This window comes from Rhipicephalus microplus, chromosome 3 (genome assembly GCF_043290135.1).
Source record: "Rhipicephalus microplus isolate Deutch F79 chromosome 3, USDA_Rmic, whole genome shotgun sequence".
Lineage (NCBI taxonomy): Eukaryota > Metazoa > Arthropoda > Arachnida > Ixodida > Ixodidae > Rhipicephalus > Rhipicephalus microplus.
Window position 1 is genome coordinate 59,994,849 of NC_134702.1, and position 11,063 is coordinate 60,005,911.

The 11,063-nt window shown below is 45.0% G+C and overlaps 2 protein-coding genes across 2 annotated transcripts in view; one reads left to right on the forward strand and one right to left on the reverse strand.

Moving 5' to 3' along the window:
• Nucleotides 1-3,769, forward strand: part of LOC119161329 (uncharacterized) — a 42,518-nt gene extending 38,749 nt beyond the window's left edge. Inside the window, exon 2 of the mRNA XM_075889616.1 lies at nucleotides 1,065-3,769. Within this exon, the coding sequence (XP_075745731.1) occupies nucleotides 1,142-3,631 (2,490 nt within the window). The 5' untranslated portion in view covers nucleotides 1,065-1,141 and the 3' untranslated portion in view covers nucleotides 3,632-3,769. The remainder of the gene's footprint in view (nucleotides 1-1,064) is intronic.
• A 3,479-nt stretch (nucleotides 3,770-7,248) lies between these two features.
• On the reverse strand, nucleotides 7,249-11,063 carry LOC142803160 (putative chitinase 1). The gene is made up of 3 exons (XM_075888258.1): nucleotides 10,955-11,063; nucleotides 9,292-9,411; nucleotides 7,249-7,457 (listed from the first exon to the last, which is right to left on the reverse strand). The coding sequence occupies exons 1-3, from the start codon at nucleotides 10,997-10,999 to the stop codon at nucleotides 7,323-7,325; spliced, it is 300 nt and encodes a 99-aa protein (XP_075744373.1). The 5' UTR covers nucleotides 11,000-11,063; the 3' UTR covers nucleotides 7,249-7,322.

Below are 11,063 nucleotides of genomic sequence, written 5' to 3' on the forward strand. Positions count from 1 at the left end.
TATCACGGGTCCATTTCGAAAGATCAATTACCAGAAAGTTTAACAATATTATGATGGGAAGTCATGCTTGTTCATAAAAGAAATACTGCGCTGCAAGTAAATATTATCTTGTATTACGTTATGTAGATTTCCTGTTTTATGCTTACTCACTTCTGATGCAGCACGTGCTCATTGAGTTCCTTTTTTTCGCAAACTGATTCTCATTGCATTGCCAGCGTGAACTGACATAATTATAAATTATTAAGCGAAGAATTATATGAATTTTTTATAACAGTGGCAATGGCCTTGCATGGCATTTTTAGCCAAACACGGCGGTCGTAGCGGGAAAAAGAACCCACAATCATATTTTATAAAAGTCGTTGCGATGCGGCCAAACGTGTTGAGAAGAACTTCGTAGTAGTTGTGGTGTGCGGAACATTTTTTCTATATCTCACATAGTTAAATTCTACATGTAATTTTATTTGTATTTTAGTTTTACAAAGAAAGAAAAACGAGGACGGTGAACAAATGAATCAAGGCCTTTTGTCTTTATTGAAAAAATAGTCTAATTTTCATCGTTACATTGGTCTTAGATTTCCGAACAAGGCCCCGAAGGTGAAAATTCTGGCTTCGAGGTGTAATGTGTAGTGGCTGAATGTTAAGTTGTTGTGAGAAAGCGTTCAAAGGAATTTCGTCACATTATCAGGGATCGCTAGTTGCGGCGACACAGTGAAGCATGAAATTAGTAATGCAGGTTTTGTTTGTACATCCCATAATATTTGGACGCCTTATTGAAGCCGTTTGTTACCCGGTGCAGTTGTACTTACCTTAACTGTGGTTACTAGTATGCAATAAACTTTACTATATGCATTTTGATTGTCCTGTCCGTAACATGTTTTGATTTCAATTATCATAGCGACTTTACCGAAAGAAACATTTAAAATTATACAAATTGTGACAGCATGTCTTGGGTTCGTAAACAATTCGCTTGATAAGTTACACATGCATAGCATGGGTAAAATTTGAGCAAGTGTCATCGGTGCTCACACTAACATGAATTTTTTCTTTTTGTTTCATGTTCGCAGGTATCCATGAAGGCACGACAGTACGACCAATGGAATATTACCAAACTTAATCGTCGTACCCGCGGTGAACACAGAATATGGAATTGAGTGCTCCTCAACAACACTTTGCTCTTCATAGTGGTGTAATCTACGTCAATCACACAGCCCGAAGCCACGCACCAGCCTTCCCTGATACCGTTGCCTTGGGTGATTCTCCGTCGATATTTCTGCCCTTTGTGCCGTCCAGTGATGCGAATGCGTTTGCTTCAGCCACCGCGGTCGACGTAGAAGACGACCAATCATCGCCGTCACTGAGCTTCATCAGTCTCGAAGTCCACTTCACGCTACTGCTCGTCATCATGGTTACCAGCGTTGCTATCAATGGACTCGTCTTTGTACTCTTCTACCAGCGACCTTCGGTGCGCATGACTTCAAACAAGTTCGTCTTGAACATGGCAATCGTGTACCTCCTACAGACTTTCATCCTTCTGCCATTCGTTTTCGTGTCCATCGTGTTTCGAGAGTGGATATTCGGGGACGTTTGGTGCAAGCTGCATGGTGCCCTCTCCCTGTGCTTCACGCTAGCGAACGTTTTCTCCATTCTCCTCATAGCCGTAGACAGAAACTGCGCGGTCAACAGTCCATTGCACTATTCGATGACCATCACGAAGAAACGGACAAGTGGCCTCATCGTATCAACTTGGCTCTTCGCCATTGTCATCGCATTGCCGCCGCTCTTCGGCGTCTCTGAGATTAAGTACCAGGAGAGCTGGGCCATGTGCACCGTAACCTGGCACGACGCAGGCTTTCTCACCGTAGCCTACTCCTGCGTGCTCTGCGTGGTGGGCTTTTTGCTTCCTTTTGTTCGCATCACGTGGATATACGCTTCCATGTTCAAGGCGGCCCGCCGTAACAGCGCCTGCACTCGCCTAAACTTCACCGCCATCGGCAACGAGGTGAGCCAGCCAACTACAGTGCGACCGGAAGTCGGAAACCACCAGTCACCTTACCTGCAGAAGAAATTGGCTTGGTCTAAACGAACCTCTTCGCTTAGTCAAGCGTCTTCGATTTTCGGTGACAAGTGGAAAGCCGTACGAACTGGAGTCTTGGTGGTGGTGTCGTTTACCACGTGCTTCCTTCCCTTCTTTTCCATGACTCTGGTGGAACCACACGCCCATACACGCAATACGGCGCTTTATAACTTGCCTGCCATCGCCATGTTGCTCCTCTTCTGCTCCTCACTCATCAATCCGTACCTTTACGTCATAAGAAACAAGGCTATGCGCAAACATGTGCGCAAGATGTTCACCCGGCTGACGCGTAAGCCGAGTTTCTTCTCTCCGCGGGGCTACCATTTCAGTCACCAAGACCCACTAGAGGAGAGAAAGTTCTCTGACGACTTGAAGTTGTCTGGTATCCCTGTTTCTTTGCGCCACGAAGAGAGTGTCGACTACCGAACGCCCTTCGTTACGCATTCCCTGTGTCAGAGTGACTCGGGTGACTGGAAGATTGTCGCGGTCAACACTGACGCGCGGCGTTCGTCTTTCCGCAAGTCTTTCGCCGCCGTGCAACACCCACTCTTTGCGGACAACACGACGGAGGAGCCGAGGCTATGGCAGCAGGAGCACTCGCGTTACAAGGGTAGAACCACACGCAGCCTGCGTGTAGCTGCCATGAGGAGTGGGTTCAACAGACGGGCGTCCTTCGATGGCAAGTTTACGCCGGCACGGTTGCCCAAAATGCTCGATCGAAACTCACAAGCTAGTGCGGTGAAGCCAACGGCGAATGCCGGAGGTGATCGCAGCATGTCTTTTCGCATGCGCGGCCGCTTCGCAAACCGGGACGAGTCGATCGAAACGTACGACAGGTTTCACAACAGCAGCTTTTCCAAAGAAGTCTGGACCCGTCAAAACATTGACTCTTACCAGGACGGCCAGCTGAGGACCTACGTACGTGAGCCGCACAGCAGCGTGTCATTTGCCCGTGATGGTGAAACCTACGACAGATGCCCCGCAGTCGACAGCGTCGTGCAAGTTCACAGTTACGGAAACTTGTCCGCTGACATCTCTTCCCCAGTGGCCTCGTGCAGTCGCCGACCAGTTCTGAAACGAGGACGGTCATTCGCCTTCGACGAACACGAAATGAGCGTGACGTTTTCGCCACAAAGGATTTCTTGCTCAGGAGGACTCAGGAAGTCTCACTTTGCTTTGGCGAGGCACTCTCCGAGGCATGGCTCTACCGATACTACGACGACCACGCTAGAGTCGCTGACATCCACGGAGTCGTCGCAAGAGGGTCCCGTCAACGCACCGTCTTCACAGTGTGTGCCGTACTACGAATCACCTTGGAACTTGGCGCTACATTACTGTCAGCATGACCATGCCAGCCGGAACAGTGACGCTTCCGTATCTTCACTTCGTTCATCGATCGCTTCGAAGTGGAACCAACACAGTCACTTGCCATCTCAGTGCCACGATCGGAGGGATTCTGGCTTCGAGGACGCCATGCTGGGAAGGACTGAATTGTGCGACACCATTGTGAATGAATCTGGATCTATCAAGGCTGTGAAATTTTTAGAACGAGTGTAGCTACCGAACCGTCAATTCCCGACATTGAACATTGTATGATGTACATTCGGGTGAATGCTTGTTCTTCGCTCAAGAAACTCCAGATGTTGAATTTACCACGAAGACATTAGTGTCACCAATTTTTGAATAACAGGTCGAATGTGCCCTCTCCGAAGGTGTTTCACACTATGAACCAAGAAAATATATGTGCAGATGATGCGTTCGACAATATAGTGCTTTCTTGTGGTTGTGTTTTCGAAACATCATGCTGGTCTGATAGAACCATGTTTGAGCATGCTTAATTCTTAGTAGCAGCGTAGTGCTCTCCGAGGCGAAGATAGTGGCATCGGCTTTGCATTTTCGGTCATATATAGCGCATTTTGCTGATGGTAAGAAAAGCGTGTTTATAAGCAACATGTAATAACATAAAAATTGCTTTCTGTTTGTTTTGTGCGGCACGCTTAGGAATGCTGCTTTGTCTTTCAATATACCAGTTAAAAATCCTGCTGCTCCACAAATCACAAGCACGGAGATATTAGTGAGACAGTGCTTACCACTCCGTTATCGCATTTTTGTATATGGCCTGGAAGGCTACTGAATGCTTAAAATCAGTGAACATGTGCTACACTCTAATTGCGAAGGCATACCTTGTGGGGCCAACTATACATCGAAGGAAACTTGAGAAACTTAAGAGCAATAATTTTTTATAAGCGCTTGCTCCTAACAAGCAACGCTTCGATCACCTCTATAAGCACTACATCGCTTGTTGCTCTTTATTATTAGTCACCATTCAAATTAACTAAACTACCAGTCAAGGGTGCACCGCTTAAAATTCATCCTTCAGTCCTCATCTCACTGCCTCGCGTAAAACGTATTCTTCATTAAAGGTTGCTTGTTACTTAAACATTCGTGCACTCATGTTAACGGACGATATATCTGAGCGCAGCCCTATTTCACACCGAAAATTTCATTCATTCAGAACGTATAAATAAAGAAATATTGGCGGAAAAACCACTATTCTATCTCACATTCTACGTCTATTTTTTTCTGTGATCAAACATATTCACAAAATAATGTACCTGACAGCCAGAAAATTTAATGCCGTGCAAAAGTCGACTGCTTTAAGAAACAATAACGTTGCTAATAGTATACAATGCAGATTGGAAGGTTTCCCTTCTTTTCAGCTAAGAAATTGCAATGTAGTTGTATCCATAAGTCAGCATGTATATTTAAAATCCAATAAAAATAAGCAGTGAAAATTGTACAGTGAACTAAATTAAACTCAAACATGGAAGCATGGTCACATGCGTCAATGCATTTCCACCAATCCAGCACCTAAATATACACAAAGTTCAGCTCGGCGGGGATATTGTTGCCAGTTGACCTGCACTTGTACGCCATTTATTCGCGCTCCTAGTTTTGAATATTCCATTTCATAGTGCATTTATAACTGGGAAACTACACAATGCGTGCTCCACACTTCACTTTTTAGATATAGCTAGGACATTCTATGCCGAATCATTTTTCGCACCTGCGAGTGTACAGAAAGCAGTATAGTAATTTCATTGTGCTCTGAGGAAATATATTGTTTCAGTGTATTTAATAATGTACTCCCTTGCTTTAACAATATCTGTCATTTCTGACACTGCACTTACATTGTGTTTTGTTCAAAAATTATAAAAATAAAATGTTTGCACAAAGTTTATGCTTTCATCAGCTTCTTTCCTCATAAAACCAACATACCTTTGTTATCATATCTTTAGGCAAATAATATTTTATGCCAGAGCGAAAGGTCAGTGCTTGAGCCCCTTTAATTGCATTTATTTAAACAAAGGTGTTTTAGTAACCCAGAAATCGAGATAAGAGTATGGCACAGTTTGCGTCGTCAGCGTGAAATTTTAGAACAAGATCACGATGACGTAGTAGGACTTCAGTACAACTACTAGTACTTATACTACTCACGACAGAAAACAACACTGTAGATGACGTCAATACTAGCCTCCTTAAAACTAACATTCCGACGATGACAAGGCACCTTTGACAAGAATAGCTCCTCCTATCGAAACGTCAACCAGCCTGTCTGAGGCACTTACACTTTTCATTCTGCTAATAGCAGTTTTTCACCTCTTTCTTTTCTGGCTATGTTATGCCACTAATGTCTTGATATCTGCCTGAATACACAGTCAGGGGTTCGACTACGTTCGGCATCACTGCAGCTGAATCCGCAACAGTTCTATTGATAAAAAAAGTGTCTGTCACTTTACTCACTGCAACAACTGAAGTTCCGCTTTCACTAACCATGCTCCACAGCACCCGCCAAATAGCAGTAATGCCTAGTTCACACTGAAACATCCGCTTTCTACAGCGACCGAAATTCCCCTGCCGCCGAAACACAGCGTCGTTCGCACTGGACGCACCCCGTGCCGCCGAATATGCCATCTACTACGGGGCGAACGCGGGATGGATGCGCTGTCAACCGGTTGTTGTCGCGGCTCGCAAACGCTACTACGCTATCCAGTGGTGTATACTTCGACGATTCTCGCACTCAAGAAGCAAGAAAAGACAGTACTGCTTACTTTGCTGGCAAGTGGCTGTCTTGTAATGCACGAAGAGCAGAAAAACCACCGACGCCAGCGGCGTTGGTGGGTTCGTTTTGCTTTGCAAGACAGCAACAAGCTCGGTCATGCCAACAGCAAGCTCGGTCACCTCTTTCACGAAATACGGAGGTGAAGTAGGCACAGAGTAGGTTAAACTCCCGTTGGTTTCAACATTCAGTTACGTGCACTGTAGCATAACAAGTGAGTGGGCCTTGGCCGCCATTTTTCAAAATTCCTTGTCTAGCGCTCCTATTGGTCCGCGGTGACCGATTCGGCGGCACATGCCGCAAAAATCGGTCCGAGAGCGATCGGCGCAGAGAGGGCCCTTTCGGCGGATCTCGCCGCCGCCGAACCGGATTCGGAGCACTTTCGGCGGCTGGAATGCTCAGTGTGAACGCGGCCTTAAAAGCAGGCATGACGAATGCTACGTCACAAGGCCCTTTACAGAGCAGGGTGGTTTAGTTGCCCTAACATCACGATAGAACGTGCTTTTCGTTCAAACTAACCATTCCATTGGCACAAAATAAAAAAAATAACAGGTTTCTGAAATGTTACACCAACAGTCTACGTCAACACATTATTTAACTTGGATTTCCGTTATAATAGGAGTTATGACTCTTTAGTACATCAGAATTGTTAAAGAACGCACCTGTAATCATTGATTCAAGCTTTCGTTGCGTTACTATTTGCTTAGTTTATTCCTCAATAATAGTGCATTCTATTCCGCGCACCCTCCACCTCCCTCCTTATTTAGCAGCAAAATAACGTTGTTTAGGGTTTAACATATCAAAGCTATGACCTGATATCAGGGACGACATAGCGAATGTCTCCAGGAATTTCGACCATTGGGTGTTCAGTAACGTGCACATAATTCGCGCATCTAGCCTTTCGCCCCTATCAAAATGTGGCCATTGAGGCCGGGATCAAACCCATGACCTTCGATTCAGCAACCGAGTGTCGTAAGCGCTAAATCACCAGGGCGGATTATACACTATCGTCGGTAACGCCAGAAAATTACTCATATTGAAACATGCCACCAACAAGAAGTTACAATCCACTCTGATTGAAACGTTTTCAATCGGCATATACATGTGGCCATCCTTATTATTGTTCGCTTAATGCACATGGAGCCCGTCGTGAACAGCACTCAGCAAGTACGGCTTCTTGTCAGTCGAGCAGGCTTCCAGGTCATCCTGCTCTATGTGCAGTACAGCGATGCCCAGGAGATGCTTCTTTTTCACCAGTTCAGTCTGCGGCAAAGAAAATTGCATAACGCAGGGAATGCTGAGTTGCGGCTATATTAGTACGACAGGTACGAGCGCTCAGCGCAGAATGTTGAGATGCAAAACGGATAGACAGGAGGTGTGAGTCTTGACTTCTATGCATTTGTTTCCCAAGATTGTGTTAATCTCTTGAACACAGGACGAAAAACGAGAATCGAGTGACCCATAGGTGATATGAAACCTTACAGGCATAAAAACAGTGCGCCAACAGACCGCAGCAAGCGGTAAGAATAAGGCAGTATCGCTTCATTGTGTTCGGGATTATTAAACGTGCACGTTTCGTTGCACCGGATTTCTAGGATGCACCAGTGGGGATAAATTAGGAGCGGTACTCGTTACTTGTTCTCTATGGGGCGCTCCACTTCAGCAAATTCTGATTGTACAAAAAGCGAGGGGGCCAGAATAAGTGGTGAACATCGGCTTCTATATCTATTTATTAGGTGCACGCTGAAACGGATCGTCAATACCACTCCAAGCCTACATACAAGTAAAACAGGTTTATGGCCTGCTGCGTCTGATGAACTTCGAACTAAATTCAGCGCGGATGTTTTGACTCATTTACAAAACATTCCTCGCCCACTCACATCCAAATCTGCCGAACTATTTCTGCTACCTAGCGTTTTTGGCAGGCCACTACACTTTGTACGCATCCTTAATAACCACGCCTGGATGAAGTACGGGGCAGATAACATATTACCCAACTGAAGTTTTCACTAGATTGTCCAACGTAAAAGTCATGTAGTACATCTGTTCACCTTGGAAACAAGAAAGCTCTAAAAATTAGCGAAATATATGTGTACCGGTACATTTTTAGCTTTTTCTAGTGGGGACAGATTTCGTTGCAAGCAAGAAAGGCTGAATGATCCAGGCAAAAAAGTCAGGTCCTCGCAATATTCAGACGCGTGCGTAATCTTCATTTCCCATTCATCTCTACTAAGTGGTTTGATGAGTTTGGTAATAATGAGAGCAACAGGTGTGCTTCACGCTTTTTGCACTTATGCTACCTGAGTGCTCGTCTAAGCTTTCCAAACATGCCTGTGCCTTTGAAATTTATTTTATTACTTTTATTTTTTTATTTTTATTCTTTTTTGACCAGTACTTACCCATTTCGTAGAAAAAGCTAAAGCGAAAGAAAAATTAAGTGTGTGCCAAACGCGATGATGTCACTCAACAAATATCGAAATGCGGCACTAGACTGACTTGATATATTTTTTTCTCACATACCAAATGATTTAGAAGGAAGTGAGTTTGAATTGCACCAACAGAAACAGTGCTTCTTTTGGTGCACTTCAATTTCAAACCTACGTCGCAATTACTACTTTTTCGTGTGCTTTCACTGTTGTGTCTATTTGGTGGTGTCTGACAAAGAAACAAGCACCTCACGAAAATCTTCTTGCCTTCATTGTTTCTCACGTAGCGTTAACATTGACAGTCCCACGGCTCCCTTGAAAGAACCTTAATTTTTAATTGTTCTTTCCAAAAAGGATGTTTTCTTCAAACTTACCTTCAGAAAAACTGGCAAATATCCACGAATCTGATAAAAAACTAAACCTAATGTAAATTTATGTGTCTCGCGAGGTACGAGTGCATTTAATTGAGCCATTCATCAGAAAGAAGGCGTTTGTACATATCTGGCGTTTGTCCATATTCAGATCTCAGTGCGCAAGTAGGCCACATATTTAAACACTCGACGCACGTAGCTCTCAGCTACCGTCATTATTGGCAGTTCTAATGCGCTGAGGAAGTAAACCACACGTGTAAAAAAGATGAAGTGGGCGTCCATGCTTAGAAAGACACGCACCTTGAAGGCGACAGAAGTGGGGCTCTCGAAACCAATCCATTCCTTGTTGTTGTTGAAGGCTATCTCACATTTCGTTAGGCTCTCCAACTGTATCATCCAGGAACTCTTCTCTTGACAAAGCTACGTGAATGGAGAAAAAAAACAGCAAGTGGATGCTCTTTTAGGAACCGTTTATATTTTGTTGTGAATAGTAATTAGGCTACGCTTAATATACTGGCAGCTGTGGTAAGAAGTGGCTGATTGTGGTTCACAACGATTTGATATTGATATGTGGGGTTTATCGTCCCAAAACCACCATATGATTACGAGAGACGCCGTAGTGGAGGGCTCCGGAAATTTCGACCACCTGGGCTTCTTCAACGTGCACCCAAACCTGACCACACGGGCCTACAACATTTCCGCCTTCATCAGAAATGCAACCGCCGCAGCCGGGATTCGATCCCGCGACCTGTGGGTCGGCAGCCGAGTAGCTTAACCACTAGACCACTGCAGCGGGGCGTCGTTCACAACGAGGTTAAAGACAATGTGAGAAACTAGTTTCGATCTGGTGGCCACATAAAAGCATTCCTAGGAACGGCAACTGCGTCCGGGATTCAATCCCGCAATCTTCGTGCCACCAATCAAACACCTGTACCGAATAGGCCATCGTGGCGGGTGCCGAGCATTATTCCACTGCACAGTCGATTTTCGTATTTGGGGAGATCTGTCAAGAGTATCAGGCTCGTGCTGCCGTCATTGTTAAATTTAGGGTTCTTTAAGTGCTACAGTTTCAAAACGCGATTCTCAGGGAACGCCGAGACAACTGTCAACCTCCCGAATGCGACGTCCATGCTTATGCGAGTCCGACAACAATAATACCCGAAAGGCATGTATGCTGTAATTGTTACGAACTAACTGCTCTCCCTTATAAACAAGCGTACTTTGTAGAGTGAAAAGCGCTCCACCGGTTTGGTCAGGTCGACACGGTCCCCGACGCCCGTTTTGCTCGCATCTTCGAAAACGTACTTCTTGCCAACAGTCGACACGGTTGGCACTAGGCGGGCACTCAGAAATGGAGCCGCCGTTAGGATGCGGTTCAGGACATCCACCTAAAAGAATGAAACAGATCGAAAGCACTACCTTGTCGCCATTTGCCTTACGCGCATAAGTACGGCCCCTTAGGTTTACAGGCAACGCAAACCATGCCGTCTTCGAATAGTCATTCTACAATACTTCTGTATTACGAGTTCGGAGCAGTGAAATTTCTGTTACACCAGTTGCTGCTTCACCCCGCACTGACGTATCCAAGGGTATGACACATCAAATTGGCCTTAATGCAGAACAACACGCAAGCATATCAAGCTTTTAAAAATGTCAAAATCTGTGAATCCCGTAAGCGTGATAGCAAAAAGAAGCACGATTGCGTGTGGCCTGGACGTTCGTACCACAGGTAAATCAAATCCAATTACATATAAGATAAGAATATATTAATCACTACAGGGTAAATTAAAGTTTGCTCAATTGCAAAACAAATACGGATCAATTTTCTAAAGAAGAAAAAAGTCTTTACACTTGAATCAGAAATCATTTTCTCACAGAATGTAGCCGGCGCCTCCTTCAAGGCAAGTTCGGACACGCACATCTGAAAGATATGGGGAAACTTTTGAGCGAGCTGTTTACGCACCAAGTTTTTGTCGACAACGTCCATGATGCCACCGTTGTCGTACATGCAGGGAGGAAAAGCTCGTCCTGCTACGGCAAAGTTGTGCGTACTAACCACAATGGTATCCACG